The sequence below is a fragment of the Pongo abelii genome, chromosome 1 (assembly GCF_028885655.2).
Source record: "Pongo abelii isolate AG06213 chromosome 1, NHGRI_mPonAbe1-v2.0_pri, whole genome shotgun sequence".
Taxonomy (NCBI): Eukaryota; Metazoa; Chordata; class Mammalia; order Primates; family Hominidae; genus Pongo; species Pongo abelii.
The window spans coordinates 138,072,253-138,091,244 of record NC_071985.2 but is presented as its reverse complement, the minus strand read 5'-3'; the positions used below and the strand labels follow the sequence as shown (position 1 = coordinate 138,091,244).

General features: G+C 40.4%; 2 protein-coding genes across 10 annotated transcripts in view; one reads left to right on the top strand and one right to left on the bottom strand.

Moving 5' to 3' along the window:
• The window catches only part of SLC44A3 (solute carrier family 44 member 3), an 88,122-nt gene extending 82,249 nt beyond the window's left edge, over positions 1–5,873 (top strand). For 4 of the 9 annotated variants that reach the window (XM_024245701.3, XM_024245703.3, XM_024245705.3 and 1 more), the window contains exons 14-15: positions 898–1,134; positions 3,470–5,873. In XM_024245701.3, coding sequence (XP_024101469.2) covers positions 898–1,134; positions 3,470–3,574 — 342 coding nt within the window. In that variant the 3' untranslated portion in view covers positions 3,575–5,873. Of the gene's footprint in view, positions 1–897; positions 1,950–3,469 lie in introns of those variants that run through there. The other 5 variants (XM_054530997.2, XM_054530994.2, XM_024245707.3 and 2 more) reach the window with 3 other exon arrangements.
• The window catches only part of CNN3 (calponin 3), a 30,482-nt gene continuing 17,096 nt past the window's right edge, over positions 5,607–18,992 (bottom strand). The window contains exons 2-7 of the mRNA XM_002810589.6: positions 12,087–12,208; positions 11,804–11,870; positions 10,805–10,942; positions 10,353–10,469; positions 8,024–8,170; positions 5,607–6,733 (exon numbers count right to left, since the gene is read on the bottom strand). Coding sequence (XP_002810635.2) covers positions 6,392–6,733; positions 8,024–8,170; positions 10,353–10,469; positions 10,805–10,942; positions 11,804–11,870; positions 12,087–12,208 — 933 coding nt within the window. The 3' untranslated portion in view covers positions 5,607–6,391. The remainder of the gene's footprint in view (positions 6,734–8,023; positions 8,171–10,352; positions 10,470–10,804; positions 10,943–11,803; positions 11,871–12,086; positions 12,209–18,992) is intronic.

Here is an 18,992-nt window from a genome sequence, read left to right as displayed (position 1 = left end):
TTCATTATCTCATTTAATCCTCAATCCCATGAGGTATCCCTATTTTGCAGAAGAGAAAATGAAGGTTTAATAACCTTTCCAGGGTACTACAATAGGTAGAGCCAGAATTTTAATCCTAGTCTTACTCTCTTACCTGTGATCAGTTCTACCATTCTGATTCCCTCTTTTTCAGGTCTAAAATGAAAACGCTACTAATCTCAGGAAATGAACGTTTGTGGGTTTCTCATTAAGAATATATGGAAAGAGTATTGAAACCTGGACTGGGCACGGTGGCTCACACGTGTAATCCCAGTATTTTGGGATACCGAGGCAGGCAGATCACTTGAGGTCAGGAGTTTCAGATCAGCCTGGCCAACATGGGAAAACCCTGTCTCTACTAAAAATACAAAAATTAGCCGGGTGTGGTGGCGGGCACCTGTAATCCCAGCTACTCAGGAGGCTGAGGCAGGAGAATCACTTGAACCTGGGAGGCGGAGGTTGCAGGGAGCCGAGATCACACCACTGTACTCCAGCCTGGGAAACAGAACGAGACTCTGTCTCAAAAGAAAGAGGGATGGTTTCTAAAAAAGTTTTAAAGTGAATAGGCTTATTTTGGTGTTAAATGAAAAAGCAGAATAAAAAGTTTGTGAGATATTATTACCTTTATATAAATACAAAAGCTAGGCACAGATAAAATTACATATAACCTTCCTACTCACCATTAACTGGGTTTCCTTTTGATACAGCTTTTCATTTTTTCCTCTATTTCATTCTGCCAAAATTTCTGACAAGCATTCTTTACAATAGTGCACACACACGTTGCACACAGGAACGTATATTAAACCATTAGTTGTAACTGACAAAAACATCTAAGCAACTGATTCATAAAGATTTTCAACAAACTCTTCTTTTGCACAGGTGTTAGTGGTGTGTTTCACTGTTTTTGGAGGACTCATGGCTTTTAACTACAATCGGGCATTCCAGGTGTGGGCAGTCCCTCTGTTATTGGTAGCTTTTTTTGCCTACTTAGTAGCCCATAGTTTTTTATCTGTGTTTGAAACCGTGCTGGATGCACTTTTCCTGTGTTTTGCTGTTGATCTGGAAACAAATGATGGATCGTCAGAAAAGCCCTACTTTATGGACCAAGAATTTCTGGTAAGCAAACATTTCATTTCCAATTGCAATCTCCATGTTTGCAATCTCGAAAGTTTTGTAAAGCTGCACACACAAAAGAGGCTCATACCCAGCCTCTCTCTTCTAGAGGGCTCTGAGACTTCTACCACCCCAGGGCCTGAAAGTGGGATTTGGGCTGAACTCTCCAAGGCTGAACCCACCTCCCTTTCTGAGAACCTTCTCCCTGGAGAAGTGAAGCTGAACAAGAATGCTGATCAGATGGATTCCTAAGTAGCAGCAGCACTTCTTACCCTGGGCAGAAGGTGTCCTGAACACAGTAGTTCAGGTCCCTTTGGTGCTTATGGCATGATCTGGCCTTTTGGGTGGTCTAGAAGTTTAACAGTTGTTCTTTTTCTAAAGCATTTTTGCATCTCCAAGCATGATGTTCATACCCACTATATTAGACAGAGCACAGTTGTGTGCTCTTCTGTGCCGGTATTGACAGATCTGCAATTCTCAGGCCCTTTATTAGCCCAGGCACACCAGTGTGAGAAAAGCCACACCCTCAGGGGAGCGCCCATACTGCTTATATCTGGAAATAGCAGGCAGCTGTTTGCAACAGCCTTTGCAACACAGTTGTTGCTTATTAGCCTTATCCTGGGTAGACAGGGATATTTTAACAGCTGAATGATGTCTCATCTCTTTTCCTTGTCTGAGTTATATGATATTTTCATACTTTTCTTTCATTCTGTTGCCATAAAAATTAGGTGTTAAAGCCCTTTTAGCTTTAAACAGAGCATTTAATGCACTCTTTAGTTCAGCAGGCACTCAATTTTTTAACAACGACTTCTACAGTTTATAATTAATGTATCCTCATCCTTCTCCATATAAAACAAACTACAAATTTTACTTTTTTTTTTTTTTTTTTTTTTTGAGACAGAGTTTTGCTCTTGTTGCCCAGGCTTGAGTGCAATGGCGCAATCTCGGCTCACTGCAACCTCCATCTCCTAGGTTCAAGCGATTCTCCTGCCTCAGCCTCCCAAGTAGCTGGGATTACAGGCGTGCACCACCATGCCTAATTTTGTATTTTTAGAAGAGACGGGGTTTCACCATGTTGGTCAGGCTGGTTTTGAACTCCTGACCTCAGGTAATCCATCTGCCTCGGCCTCCCAAAGTGCTGGGATTACAGTTGTGAGACACCGCACTCAGCCAAAATACACTTTTTACTTTTTACTTGTTTATTGACTTATTTGTATTTACTCTAAGTAAAGTGCTTATGATGGTGGTATGTAGCTAGCCAGGTCTCCATCCCCTGATTTACTTTTCCAGTTAAAAATCCACTCTGAAGTCCGGGCACTGTGGCTCACGCCTGCAATCCCAGCACTTTGGGAAGCCGAGGCAGGTGGATCACATGAGGTCAGGAATTCGAGACCAGCCTGGCCAACATGGTGAAACCCTATCTCTACTAAAAATACAAAAATTAGCCAGGCGCAGTGGCAGGCGCCTGTAATCTCAGCTGCTTGGGAGGCTGAGACAGGAGAATCGCTTGAACCCGGGAGGTGGAGGTTGCAGTGAGCTGAGATGGCGCCACTGCACTCCAGCCTGGATGACGGAGGGTGACTCCGTCTCCACCCCCACCCAAAAAAAAAAAAAAAAAAAAAAATCCACCTTGAAATTTACCCCTTAAAATAGTTGTTTCAACAGAAGCAGCTTTCTTAAGGATCCAGTTATCTGAAATTTAAGGCCAAGAACTTGCAAATGGCTATCACTGGGACTCAGAAATTGATATTCCAGAATATGGCACTTTGACATGCTGAACTGAAGAAGCCTCAAGGTCTCTCTGACCTTCTCCCAAAGCACAAGATGAAGCTGTCATCTGAATAAAATCCCCTTATCTGCCTAAAGTCCAGACCCACTAAAGAAAAAAACCACCTCTGGCCCCTTCCCTGAGTTTTCCATTAACTGGACTTATATAGCAGAAACAAAGACTAAATTCGGTCAACACACCTGGACAGACTTTTGTCACAAACCACTGTCTGCCCTACGGGCCCAACAGACTTTGTTCCCGGCCATTAAGTGTTCTTCAAGCTCATTAAACTCCCCTAAAAGTAATTTACCACCCCCATAAAATCATCCACACTTCCCCATCTCCCTTTCCCAAAAACAGAACTATCTATACCCCATTTAGACAATCACTGTGATTCTCCTGTGCTTTCTAATTTATATGCCATTTCTCCTGTTAATCTGCCTTTTGTAAGTTAATTCTTCAGCAAACCGTCAGAGGGCAAAGGAGAAGTTTTCCCTTGGCCCCTACGGCCCCTCATTATCAACAGTACAGACACATAATACTATTCTAACTTGTTCTTTTGTTTTTCAGAGTTTCGTAAAAAGGAGCAACAAATTAAACAATACAAGGGCACAGCAAGACAAGCACTCATTAAGGAATGAGGAAGGAACAGAACTCCAGGCCATTGTGAGATAGATACCCATTTAGGTATTTGTATCTGGAAAACATTTCCTTCTAAGAGCCATTTACAGGATAGAAACCACTAGAGAAAAGTTAGTGGAATTTTTTTTTTAAAGACCTAATAAACCCTATTTTTCCTCATTGTCTTTGTCATTATTGTTGGGCCAGGTAACAATACTGGAACTATATTAGTTTATTTTTTGTACAAATTAGGACAGAAAAACTCTTCTAAAACCATGTTGATATGCATCAACTTAAAAAGTACACTGTATAAGAACTGAGGTAAGTTTGTAAGTGCACAATAAATAAACCTTTTTAAGATAAGGATTTTGTTAGCAGAAATCTCTGGAATTTTTTTTTTTAAAGGGACAGCATCTCACTATGTTCCCAAGGTTGGAGTACAGTGGTTATGCACAGGTGCCATCATAGCTCACTGCGGCCTCCAACTCTTAGGCTCAAGTGATTCTCCTGCCTCAGCCTCCCAAGCAGCTGGGACTACAGGCATGCCACCATGCCCAGTTTGGAACGTTGCTCTTATACAGAGTAGGATACTTCCCTACTCATCCAATCCTGGAAATATGCTAAATGGATTAACTTTTCAAAGTACAAAATTCTTAGATTTGGTGACAATAAAAGCCAAAACTGTATACTCTAACGTGAACTACCACCTGAACTGGGCATGTACAGGAGAGGCAGGAATGTAACCAATGATTTAGTCTGTGCACATGCTCTTCCTTTTTTTTCTGAATACTCGTCCTCCTCTTTGCTAATGGCAAACTCCTATTCTTCAAAACCCAGCTCTGATAGCATCATGCTTCTGCAATGCCTCTGAGTGAGCAGCATTACTTGCGCTCTCTTCTGTCCTTTTCCTCCATGCTCTTCTCTGATATGACTGTGAATCCACTTTCTTTTTGTTATGTGTCTCCACCAGATCACATTCCATGATGGCACACACAATTTATCCAAACTCCTGATACACAAGCACTCTTACAGCAGACATTCTGGAAGAAGTGGTTTTCAACCACAGCCCCACCTGAGAAATTACCTGGAGACAGATTTTTAAAAATACTTCTGCCTGGACCTCAGAGATTTATGTAGATGGGAGTGAGGGGAAGAGCTTTTCGTTTTTAAAACTCTAACCAAACAGAAACATTTTAACATGTTGATTGGCAGCCTCATGAGAATCAATTTGACTTAAACGGCAGGGCAGGTAGTGTGATATAAGGCTTCCCTTCCCTAAACTTTGAAGAGTCAAAGATGACAAGGACAGCCTGAGAACTCAGGTCTACTTTAAATGCAATGACTTTTTTCTTAAATGCCACCATTGAATTAGGTTGACTCCAATAGTTTCCTTTACAAGCAGTTTCCCAGAAGCATTAAACCTAGTCATTGTGGAATGATGAGCAAATAGGCTTCACTTTTGTGGGCTCGTCAAACCATGTGTATATACTTCTCATCTCTCAGCAAAAAACAGACGGTTTTCGCCCCCAAACCTAATAGAGCCAATCCTATTAGAAGACATGGCTTGGCTGAGACAATGTCGGAAGGTGTGAGTTACTAATTTTCTTTTAGTGACTGCATTTTTGTCACTATGACACCTAGCTATTGTTTGTCCTTCCCTCTGTCAGGACTGAAGGTTTATGTTTCACTATAAACCCTAGCTTATTATCAAGCAGCACATCCTATGGCTGACCTAGCATGTTTCTTATTCATGTTTATTTACCCTAAGATAGGAAAATTCCCCACTGCTCCTGTCAGTATTCCTAAAGATTTTAAGATTATTCCAAGTTGAATTTAAGATGAATCTGGGCCAGCCAAGTCACAGTGAAATAAGCAAGGGTCAGAAAATGATTTGAATCCTGTCATTTACTATGTGTAATGTTTTCCTAAGCCTCAATCTCCTTAAGCATAGAGTGCAGTGTTGTGTGGAGTAAATAAAATGTTAATGTACTTTGTAACAGTACCTAGGAAAAAGGTACTTTAAAAAAAAAAATCTGACCCTACCTATCTAGAAGCTAGCCAGAAAATAATCAGCCTGTGGTTCATATGAAAGTTCAAAAAAAATATTTATTTATAAAAAATACAATGGGATAAGTTTATGCTGAGAAATGCAGCAATAAATACAGTTGAAGAAAACAGAGCAACTCTACATTGATACATTGGCACAAACAGCAAGAGCAAATGCATCACCCAGGCCTAAATGTCCACAGGCCACTTTTGTACATGCTTCTTTAGAAACACCACTCTGAAAAGATCTTGTCCGCTAGGTAAGAGAATGAGTACACATATAATCACAAATGCACACTGATCATGACTTTATTTAAAAATTAGCAAACAATACTGTAGAAACATTGATATGTAAATTTCTAAAATGCTGCATCTTAAATTTAGTTGGCAAAGACCACATTTAGCAATAAGCATGAGTTTAGTCTTCCATGTAGAAACCAGATACACTAAACTGTAAAAAAAAAAAAAAAAAAAAAAAGTTTCCTATTGTTTGAAAATACCAGTTTAATATAAGATTGTAAAAATGCATAGATTTTTGCATAAAAGAACTGGCTGTACAAGAGTACTCCCCTTTCACAGTATTCCTTTTTACTTCATATGTGAGTTATTGATTATGCTGTAGGATTTAACTATTACAGCACTAAAAGGCAACTATTGAGGGAAGAGGCAGAAAAAGGAAAAAGGAATGTATGTAAGGCAATTTTTCTTAAAAGTACAATAAGCTTAATAGTGTTTTAGGAAGACAAGATAAAAATTACTCAAGGCTAGCTTGGTTCTCACTGAATAAAAACAATGGACTAAATACTGAGCTCCTTCTGTGTGGATCTAATAATCAATGCCTTGGTCGCTATATTGGTAATCTCTGGGGTAGTCATCCTGGTACTCGCCATGATACTCATCGGGGTATTCTGCCTGATAATCACTATCACTGATTTCCGAACCATTTGTTCCTGTTCCTTGGCTTCCGTTGTGAATGACAGGTTCTGTAGGAGCAGCACAGTATTTGGGATCATATACTTGCCGCCCAAGCCCATACACACTCATTCCTTTCTGGGAAGCAACTTTGTTGGTACCCATCTGTAGGGAAATTGTCGAGTTGTCCACCGGCTGTAATGTTAGCTTCTGATCATAGATGTCTCTTCTGGTACCTGGTGCTAACATCCCTGCCTGGTATTAGAACATAGTATAAAAGTTAAAACAGCAGCTAGACTCTATTCTTGTGAATAATTTATAAATTATATAATTCACATTGAATATGAACAGTAATACATGAACTTTCATTTGGTTCAGGGGTAAAGCTAGCTTAACCAAAATATCCTGATACTGAATCACTTCCATGAAGCAATATTCATTAGCTTTTGAGCTAGGTGAGACCTTTCTTCAAAATCCTTGCTCTGCTATAAAATTACTATGTGGCCTCAAACAAGTAAATTTAGCTTTAGATTTCTCAAACTGCAAAATGGAGACATTACTACCTACTCTGGATTTAAGAGAGGATGAGATATAAAGAATGTGAAATCATAATGCTTCCACACCAGAAAGTTCCATGTGAATGCCCATGGGGACCACATACATTATCTGGGTTACCAATTTCAAAAGTTTATAATATATTCAACAGAAACTATGTTGAGCAGATCTTAAGGACTTGAGTCTTTTCAAAAGGCTGAGATACAGAAGAGCCAGCCACTTCACAGCCACTCCCCTCTTTTTCAGAGTACGGTAACTTATACTTCATCTCTCTACTTACATCAGGCACACACTTCCAGGTTGAGAGTGGGTAGAAAAGTAAAGGTTGAGTGGCAGCTATGAGAGACATAATGCCACACCTGGCAGGATGTGTTCCATAAAGGCAAAGTTTCATAAATCTCCCTTGGACTCGCTAAGAAAACGTTTTTCAAACGCTATCCCAGCTGTTGTTGGATGTGAGACCTGTCTGTTCTCAAATAGTTGTTGGACTTCCTTCTGGGGTGCTGGTGATCTATTTTTAACAAGGAAATATTTCTATCTTGGATGTGGTATACTCGGATTTTCACCATGTTGCGTTTCCATCTCCTTATATTGACACATCTAATAGAAATGCTAGTTAAATCCTTCTTAGTGGAACACCAGATAATTTTACCTATTAAGGGCTCCTTAAAAAAAAGAAAAAAAAAAAGCATTTAAATGAGCAATATTTTACTTGGATTTTGGAGCAAGAACACTGTAATAAACATATCTTTTTTTCTGCTGGCTAGGTAGAAAGGCCAGCTGTTCTAACTGCCAACAAAAACCACGAGACACATCATGCTTTTGCTGCTATCGAAAAGGTCTTTTGATTATTTTGCTTTCCCAGAAAAGTCCACATTCCTGAAGGAATATACTCTAAATAAACTATACAAAAAAATACCTACTTTAAACTTCTGGTTAATAAGAATAAGGTAAGTGTACCTTGTACAAGTATAAAAAGGTATTGCTTACCTGGCTGGCTCCTTTATTAGTGCCCATCTGCAGACTAATTGTGGTCTGGTCAAAAGGTTTGTCAGTTTGCATTTTGGGATCATAAAGGTGCCTCCTAGTCCCATAAGCTGTCATACCTGCCTGGCTGGCACATTTGTTGGTTCCCATCTTTTAAGTTAAAAATAAAATTGCACAAATTATCAGACGTCAACAATATACACAACACAAACAAAATTTTCCATGCTACTAAAAAGACAGAAGGGGCAAAACCAACAAGTTACTGAGCTGAGGCTCCAGCCAACTGTTCTATGTGTTTACAAATAAATTTCAAGTGCTAACTTTAAAAAGAAAATTTTAAAGAAAGTCACTATAGATAAAACCTCATACATAGCAGAATTAAACACACTTTAACAGGTGGACTGACACACCAAAAGTCATTACAGTGGCAGAATAATTTCCTCTGCTACTCTTTCCCCAGATAACCAAATTAAGAGGTACCAGCTTCGGTTATTTAAACAGAAGCAATCCTAGGCCAAGCAATATGCTGTTCTACTCCAGGAATGTTTTACATAAAATGTGAAAGCAAATGCCAGGTGTTTTCTCTGGGAGCTTAACAAGGGCTTCTTTAAATTTCAAAATCACCAACGTTTTTGCCAGAAAGGAACCATATTTTATTCCTGTAACTTCCATGTCCTTGGACGGAGCTGCAGAAAGGTGGAATGAGGAATTTGAACTTAGCAAAGTTCAGGGAAACAATAATTAATTTTTCTTCCCCACTGAGAACAGTATTGCTTCAGGACCAACCATTACACCCTGTTCCACTGGTTAGGCACACTTTTCTGATGTTGGATCTTTTTTCTTTAAAAATAAGATTAAAGAAAATCTTTATTACTAAATATAAAATCTGTTCATTGAAGAAAATTCAGAAAACACATATAAGCAAAAAGGAGGGGGGAAAAAATCATTATGATACCACCATCCATTCACTGTCAACATTTGTGAATATCCTTTTAGCTTTTTAACCTATGTGTCTATGTATATATCTATAGATGCACATATATACAAATACATACAAAAACATGTATGTGCATTTTTAATTTTAAAAATCCATACTGACCACAGTATTTGATGATCTGATTTTTTCTCCCATAACCTATCTTTTCAAACTCCAGTGTATAATTTTACAGTACACTTTGCTTTTATGGAGTTGTAATTCAACCAACTGACTATTGTTCTGAAATTTAGGTTTCCAGTTTCTTACCACCAATACAATTTTGTACTGTGTAAAAATAAATCTAACTTGCACAGACTCAGTCAAGAAAGGGGCACTGTATCAAGCAGGTACAGTGGCTTTTGGAGAGTAAAGCCAACAGCATTTAGGGAATTAGCAATGACGTTTCCATGACCAATGAAGAGAACAATGAAGAGAAGGAAAACATCTGAACTACGTATTTCAGAAGAATTTAAACTGACAAATTCTAACAGGGCTTGGCTGCTACATCATGATTTGGTACTGTAAATAAGTGACTTTGGCATTAAGGTTGTGTAAAATTGCCTAATCTGGTCAATAACATTAAGGAGTTTATAAAGTACATTTCTGGCTGGGTGTGGTAGCTCACGCCTGTAATCTCAGCAGTTCAGGAGGCCAAGGCAGGAGGATTGCTTGAGCTCCAGAGTTTGAGACTATCCTGGGCAACAAAGTGAGATCCCATCTATATATAAAAGATAAAACAGGCCAGGTGCAGTGGTTCACGCCTGTAATCCTAGCACTTTGGGAGGCCGAGGCGGGCAGATCACCTGAGGTCAGGAGTTCAAGACCAGCCTGGAGAACATGGTGAAACCCTATCTCTACTAAAACTACAAAACTTAGCCGGGCATGGTGGCTCATTCCCATAATCCCAGCTACTTGGGAGGCTGAGGCAGGAGAATTGCTTGAACCCAGGAGGCGGAGGTTGCAGTGAACCGAGATTGCGCCACTGCACTCCAGCCTGGGCAAAAGAGCGAGACTGTCTCATAACAATAAAAAAAAAAAAAAAAAAAAAAAAGATAAAATAAAAAATTTAAAAGTGTATTTTTCTTTAAAAAAAAAAAAAAAAAAGACAATATGATTCAATTAAAAATTTTCATTTCCTGGAGAAATAATTGTAAAGTCAGGTGGCATACCTGAGGTTTCCTCTAAAAAATTATCATTGTCTTATGGGCTTTATAAATAGATATAAATTGTATAAACTATACCCCACCCCCAGTACTATAGTACTTCTATCTATTCTTAGGAGAGGCTTAATATTTTACATGGTGAGAATTAATCATATTGAATAAGTAATTGAATAAGCAACACCACATTACTTACCTGCAGACCAATTACACTTTGGCCAGCTTTTAATTTTCCTTCATCAAAACGTCTTGTTTGTTTTTCTGCATACTTAACTCCAATGTCAATGGTTGTATGGAATCCTTTTGTTTTAGCCTAGACAGAAACATGCACACTAACTGAAAAGGCCAACAGAGTTTCACACAAGGAACAACAAAGAAATGATATGTTCATAGACAAAGGGGCCCAAACTAGAGATAAAAAATATTTAAGGCTGTTCAGTAATATACTGCATCATTTGAAATGTGAGTGTTCTAAGTAAGCTATCTAGTACGATGCAGCTGATGTCAGCAGCCTTTCCACAAAGCTACTAATTACAGAAGAGACAGGCCCCGCCCCACCTGGTCTGAACCCCCATGAAAGAGCAATGATGCAGTTCATCACCAATGTGGTGTGAATCTGTTAAGCAGCCATTAAAGACATGTACGTACCAGACCTGCTAGAGCCACCAGAGTAGTCTGAACCTGGGTCATGTTTCCATTCTCAAAAAGATCATTTGCTTCGAATATGTCATGTGGCTTCATACCATAAGCCTGAATAGCTTTAATAAAGTTGCCAATATTCTCCAACTATAAAGAAGAAGAGTTTTATAATTTCTGGAGCTAAATATTGACATTCATAATTTCTAAGAATTCCAAGTCTTCATAACTAGTTATAAGATGCTGCCCAGAAAGCTGTTTGACAAGGATTCAACCAAATACATACTAAGCATAGCTCTCTCTGGAACAGGAAAGAGCAAGAAGAGTGTGTGTGTCTCACTGTGGGTCACATCATGGTCTTAATATTTTTAAGCAGTTACATGTTTTCAGTTTTTATGGGCAAGATCTTCCTTATATATTTTAAAAGGATTCTGTATCAGAGCTGTCCAGGCCTGGAATTTTGTCAAAAGGTATACAATTAATCATACTAATAAATAATTCATTTTGTGTTATTTTAATTTCAGAATAAATTTGTGGTTACTAAATACTCATTCTCTCATATCTCAAAACACATGTTCAAGACCAGTAAGTATCCCATTTTCCTTACTCATACACACTCATGAACTAAGATTATGTTTGATACAGTGTTCTGCAGTCCACTGTTAGTTATGTGGAATGCCTTGTTTTTTCCCTTATCCTTAAGGTCTGGGTTACATTTCTCTGTGTAAGCTGTGTCAAGTCATTTCTGAATGTACACAGACTAAATATAGGAAAACTTCTAAGCTAAACGTAATAATTACAGAACTAGTTAAATAAGTAATTACGGAACAATTACAAAAGGGCAAAAAATTAAATATGTGCAAATTTCTGCTACAATGTCTATGTAAAAACTGTAATCAAAAAGTTAAAAAAAAAAAAAAACACAAAACCAAAAAACCAAACCTGAAATCAAGTTTTCACTACATAAAATGCAACCAACTAGATACCAGAGGTGGTTGGTTTGGCTGTTACCTGAGGCCAGTTCAGTGAGGACTCGTTGACCTTCTTCACTGAGCCTGGCTGTAGCTTGTTTATAAGTCTGAAAAGAAAAATATGAGAGACATCTTATTTACTAGTCACACAAAAACAAGGATTGAAATATCAAGTTGCTCCCTTTAGCATCAGTAAGGGAAAGCATTAAAGATATCTGTAGAATATCAAGGTCTGACACCCTGGGCTGAGAAGGAGAGTTAAGAAAGAACGCCGTGGAAAGAACTGGAAGAGCAGAAACAGACTCTGGAGGGCTGTAACTCACTCGCAGAGGATGATGCCATCCTTTAAGCCCAGCTGGAAGTTGGTGCCAATGCTCATGCCTGTCACCTCTTCTATCCAATTGCGAAGATCTTCTTCTGCCTGATGATCATACTTGGAAGCAATCTGAAATACAAGTTAACTCACTTTAGAAGAATTTCACAAAAGCACCAGAAACTGCCGACTCACAACGCGCTCTGCTTTCACTAGCCATTAAGACCACAGCTATGAAGTGTAGTAAATGACACTCAATAGAGCTCACTGGCAAACTTAACCGTTACAACTTCAGTAACTAATAACAAATTTTTGGTGAAGACAGTGTCATACAAAATTTTGAACAGCACATGGAGAGACTGGGACTGACAAGGAGAGAACATCCATCAAGAGACATCAGATTTCATGATCCACAGGAAGTGACAAGGATTTAATGGTATGTTACAATATGGCACTCAAACTTTAAGGTTTAAGTCATTAATCACCCTTTTCCAAAAAAAGATGGGGAAAGGATTCTGACACATGCAGTTTTTTTACAGAGTATCTCACCTGGCCAATACATAACATTCCAATAGTTTTGTTGACTGGAAAGTCCTGGTATTTGCCTTCTATTCAGCCAAATACACACTACATACTAAACACACACACACACTTTCCTCAGTACTAATTATTGTACAGTATTTAAATTGTTTATGTAGTCTCTATCCTATTAGACTTCTTACAGGAAGGAAAAGCATCCAGTTCATTCAGATTCTTAGTATCTAGAATTGAACCTGACACCTAAACATCTGATAAAACTAAAAGAAAGTTTAACTTTTTACTTGCAGAATTCAAAAATAAAGGCCAACTTACCAGCACAAATGCTATGCTATTATACATGGTAAAACTACTAAACACAAGTTTTAAAAGATCCCTTTTAATAAGACCATAGACCTCAATTTAAAATAATTGAAAAAATAAAATTTAAACAAAATATTGTGAAAAAAATCACATGCCCAAGTTCTTAAGCTATCCCTTGTCCTGGAGTCCCCTTAAAGGGGCTGGTCAATCAGTGTTATGGAGAATACAGCTGAGGCAGGCGCAGTGGCTCACACGTGTAATCTCAGCACTTTGGGACAGAGCTGGGTGGATCTCTTGAGTCAGGAGTTCGAGACTAGCCTGCACAACATTGACAGACCTTGTCTCTACTAAAAATAACAAATTCAGCTAGGCTTGATGGTGCATACCTGTCATCCCAGTGACTTGGAAGGCTGAGGTAGGACGATCACTTGAGCCCACGAGATTGAGGCTATAGTGAGCCATGATCACGCCACTGCACTCCAGCCTGGGCAGCAGAGTGAGACCCTGTCTCCTGCCCCACCGCCAAAAAAAAAAAAAGAAAAAAAAGAAAAAACCCACACCTGGGAAGAAGGAAAGATCCAGTATCATTTGTCTTCTCATTCAGCACAGGTGAAAATGCCAAGTATACATAGGAAATGCCCAGGAGATAGAGATCATGAGCTTGGGAATCAATTACATCACTGGAAATCGAAATGAAGGTAGAAATGTCTGCTGTGTCCATAAGACATAGGGAGGTTTAATTATTGCAAGAAATGAAGTGGCATCTTGACATTTTAGTCACAAAGAGGTCCCACAAGTTCCAGTCTACACCACTCACGGAGGAACCAAGCACAACTGTGGGAAATGCCCTAGGTTCCTAGTGCCAGAGCATATAGGACTGTGGGCTGCATTCAGGTCCTTTCCGAGAGAGAGCCTGATCACCAGGATCAGTATAGACATTTACGAACCTGGCCAGCTTACCTGTAAGTCACCCAACAATGAAAACCAATGCTGAGTCTTAAAAAACACAGACTCAAAGTGTACACTTGATCACAGTTCCTTTTTGTGTCCATCAAAAGCCACAACAGCCTTTTAACTTCTCAAGGTAGGAAAAACATCCCGTTTCCCAGGTCAAGTAAGTGGAAATGTCTACATTCCAGGTCCCCCTCTTGAAGGCTCACCATGCACCTGAGCCTGAGCGATCCCCTGGCACATAATCGGACCACTCCTGGGCTGTTTTCAGGGCCTCTTTTCCCCTCCCCACCACGCCAAGGCATGAAGCTTCTGCTTTGACTGAGAGAGGGCAAATGATTTCACTAAATTACTGTGGCATTAGGGAGATGGCAGTTCTTGATCCTTTGCACCCTTTACCCAAGTTGGAGAAATGGCTCTACAGCTTTGACAGAATAATGGAAACTGTAGATTTACTTAACCAGAATTACAAAAGAAAATCCAATAAGTTTATATTTTCATATTAAGACAACTAACTGTGCAGTGTTTCATGGATCAAGTCTGGCCTGGAGGTTAGTTTATAAAAGACAGTCTTAAATACAATTTGTTTTCCAGGCTAGTCTCAAACTCCTGGTTTCACGCAATCCTCCCGCATCAGCCTCCCAAAGTGCTGAGATTACAGACATGAGCCACCACCCCCTGCCTCCATTACTCCTATTATAACTCAGATAAATATTCTTGGATAATATATCTCCTCCAATGCATCAAATAAACCCATTTTTATGGCACTTTTAGAAAATAAAACAAAAATTGGCAGACACTTTTTTTTAAAATATTTTTTTTGAGATGAGTCTTGCTCTGTCGCCCAGGCTGGAGTGCAGTGGCGTGAACTCAGCTCACTGCAACCTCCACCTCCCGAGTTCAAGCAATTCTCCTGCCTTGGCCTCCCGAGTAGCTAGAATTACAGTCACACACCACCAGGCCAGGCTAATTTTCATGTTTCTGGCAGAGACGGGGTTTTACCATGTTGGCCAGGCTGTTCTTAAACTCCTGACCTCAGGTGATCCGTCTGCCTCGGCCTCCCAAAGTGCTGAGATTAAAGGCGTGAGCCACTGCGTCCAGCCGACAGACACGTTTAAGTCTTGACTATATTTTCACAGTGGGGTCTTGTTCTGGGTGCCTAGAAAAATAAATTCTCGCTATATAAACTGGAGGTGGTGGTATGAAAGGGGATAGGCAAAGAAGAAAAGGAGAAAAGAGTACTCCTCAAGCATTAACTATGGAAAGCAAATTCTAATTGTAAGGTGATTTTTTTTCCCCCAAAAGTGACAGCGTTCTCAACTAGGAGATACATTTTGATCAATCTGAAGAAAAACATAATATGCTAGGGTGAGAGGAGTTCTGCCTTGGCGCCATGCCTGGCTCCATCTATCTTTGCTATGGGCCTGGGTTAGCTCCTCTAACTTCTCTCGATCCAAGAGGAAGCCTCAACTGGATGACTGCACTAGGTCCGTTCCTACTCTCAGCTGTCTACACAATTTGGTCAAATAATAAAGAACTGAAGAAGTATTTTCTCTTGTTTCTTCAAATGTAGAGAAAAATTATGTTAGAGTAGTTTGGGATATTTCACAGGATGGTGATGGTAATTCTCATACCAAATGACATCAATTAATATTTAAGCAGAAAAACATTAAAAGCATATTTATGTGTCTTTTGTTCAAAATGTGTCCAACAGATTTGGTGCCATGCCCCAAACCACGAAATTACTACAGACCTAAGTTGAAATATCCTAGTAGATCCCAGTAAGAAGTTTTCATCTTCTCTGTTGACAGTTCTTGTCAAGGAAGTGATGAGATAGAAAAATCAAGCACTGGAGTCAGATGGACCTCAGTTCAAATCCTGGCTCTACCAATGAGTGGCTGTGGGGGGGAGCTCTGGACAGGTGATGCTGTCCTTGAGACTTACCATATGACCACGTGCACAGAAGAAATTCTTAAGTACATGCATGCAAAACTTAAAGCCCCATATGATCAATTAAAAATTAAGACTAGGAATGCAGCCACATCAAATAACTGTTGGTTTGGGCTAAGGGTTTCCTTTAAGTAAAGAAGCAACAGGATTCTCCTATCCAAATACTTCGAATATTTTTCTAGTAAGCGAGCTTTATGCAGTCAGGCCAGCTAAACAGCATTATCTTTTAAAATCAAGGAACTGAGAGCAATTTTAAAAAGTAATCTTTGGCCAATAAAAATGATTTACTATTTTCATCTAAAAAGCTTTAATTTCTCAACATCTGGCAGAAAAACGCTGACATTTTCTTTCTCTCAACAAAAGAAAGTTAGCTTTAAATAACTGCTTAAACTTACCTCATTAATACTTCATGGAAATTTCACTCTAATTTACTTAAAAATTACTCTTCCTGGCAGGGCGTGGTGGCTCACGCCTACGTAATCCCAGCATTTTGGGAGGCCAAGGCGGGTGGATCATGAGGTCAGGAGATCGAGACCATCCTGGCTAACACGGTGAAACCCCGTCTCTGCTAAAAATACAAAAAATTAGCCGGGTGTGGTGGCAGGAGCCTGTAGTCCCAGCTACTCGGGAGGCTGAGGCAGGAGAATGGCATGAACCCGGGAGGCAGGGCTTACAGTGAGCTGAGATCGTGCCACTGCACTGCAGCCTGGGCAACAGAGCAAGACTCCATCTCAAAAATAAAAAATAAAAATAAAATAAAAATTACTCTCCCAAGTTGTTGATAAACATCCTTTTCTTTATTCTTCTTCAAGATTTATTTTCTTGGCCTTCCCAAGATGCTTTCACAGACTTTCTGCCTGGCTCTTTCAAATCCACAGCAGCCCCTCTTTTTATATGCCCACCCTTCCTTTCTTAAACATGCACAAATTCTCCAAGCAGTGCCTGACAGCCTTCTTTGCGTCAAGGCGCACGTGCAAATGATCCAGAGACCGAGGAGAATACTGTCTAGGCACACCTGCTGGAGGCTCCTCCCCGAAACCCTCCAACATCCCTCTTGCCAGATACAATCAACATGTGAAGAAAATGAAGACCAAGAAAAAAGCCTCCCAGGCCATCAGATACAGCTGATCCTCCTCCCTACATTCAGCGCTTGGCCTGCTCCGCTCTCGCTCCTCCGACAACTTCACCCGCTTCTCTTCATTTTCCTATGCCTGGGTCCAGGGCTCATCCTGTCGTGGTCGTGGTGGCAGCTTCAGCGCTTAGAGCTTCCCTCGGCTCTCTCCTCAGGACAGCTAAGAGCACCAGTGTGGAGTCACCCTTCAGTTCCAATGCAGATCAGTCCTTTCTTGTTTCATGACCTTTCTTTAGCCCTCATTTTCTTTTGTAATTCTAAAATAACAATTGGTTTTTTGTTGTTGTTTGTTTGTTTTTTTGAGACGGAGTCTCGCTCTGTCACCCAGGCTGGAGTGCCATGGCACAATCTCGGCTCACTGCAACCTCCACCTCCCGGGTTCCAGCGACTCTCCTGCCTCAACCTCCTGAGTAGTTGGGATTACAGGTGCCCACCACCACATCCAGCTAATTTTTGTAGTTTTAGTAGAGATGGGGTTTTGCCATGTTGGTCAGGCTGGTCTTGAACTCCTGACTTCAGGTGATCCACCCACCTCAGCCTCCCAAAGTGCTGGGATTACAGGCGTGAGCCACCGCGCCCAGCCAATTCCAAAATAATTGTTTTAAAAAAAATTAGGCTGGGCCAGGCATGGTCACTCACGCCTGTAATCCTGCAACTTTGGGAGGCTGAGGCAGGAGGACCCCTTGAGTCCAGGAGTTCGAGACCAGCCAGGGCAATATAGGGAGCCCCGTCTCTATTAAAAAAAAAAAAAAAATAGGCCAGGTGGGTGGCTCATGCCTGTAATCCTAGCACTTTGGGAGGCCAAGGCAGGAGGACTGCTTGAAGCCAGGAGTTCCAGGATGCAGTGACTGATGATCATGTCACTGCACTACAGCCTGGGTGGCAAAGTGAGACTCTGTCTTTACAACAAAAATAAATAACTAAATGACATACAAGTATGTAGCACATGCATTCTCAACAGGGCGGGTAGTGTCCCAAAGAGGTGAAAAGTGTTTCTTGTGGTAGATGGTGAAAAAAATCTTAGACAATACAAAAACTTAGGACCCTCCAAAGCTCAACCCTACCCAACAAAATCTTACTCCTTTGTACTAAATCTAGCAGGGGATAGGAGGTAACTAGGAACAATGTCTAAAACAACTCTTGGAGAAAGTGATCATGAAAACAAGGTTAAGAAACACTGAGATACACTAAAATGTACAAGTCTCTCTCCCGCAAATCACACTCCATTCCCAGAGGGAAGTGCCTATCCTTCAGCCAATTATTCTTCCAGCCCACAGGCACACATATCACATATCACTATTAATCATATGTCCAAGAGCTCTGGACTAAGACCGCCTTCAGAAACACAACCCCGAGGGCCTATGTGTCCTAACAGTGAAGGCAGACATTAGAGCAGATACAAGCCTACCAGCTGCTGGGAAACAGCCATGCCCCTCCCTGGCTCTGAGATTTGAGAAGCTTCCCCCTCAGAACCCTCAGAAAGGGAGAAAGAGTAAAGGGAGACCTAGCTTCAAAAAGCACCTCCACAGCTGACCCAAAAGCTCGATTCCTGCGCTGTTGAATGGTACTTCTCCATGTATGCCGAGAGCATTCAGCTCAAGTGCAATTTGAAAAAAAGATGGGGGCACACCTGCCATGAGGGAGAGTGATGATATTCATGTACAAGAACTGTCTGATGCCCCCATTACACCCAGGACATTCCAGAATCTACTGAAGAATGAAGACTGTTTTTCACATGCATTCCTTCTCACAATGTGTTCTCATCACAGAGCTTGTTCAAACCTGGAAGCAGCCAATTCCAGGTTATTGTCCCCAGTGATTACAACAGTCTCCCTAATTTCAGTTGTGGCTCCCTGTTTTGAGCCACCAGGATAATCCTGCATTACTCCAAACTCTCTAAGTAAACTCGTATTCAACATTAGCTTCTGTTTTTCAAGTGTTCCCTGTGTTCCTTAGATTCTTCTTTCATCTTCTTTCTCCATTAATCCTTCTTTCTGTCCTTCCTCTAAATGGCTAGTTCATACCAGGCACAGTTCAAAGGCA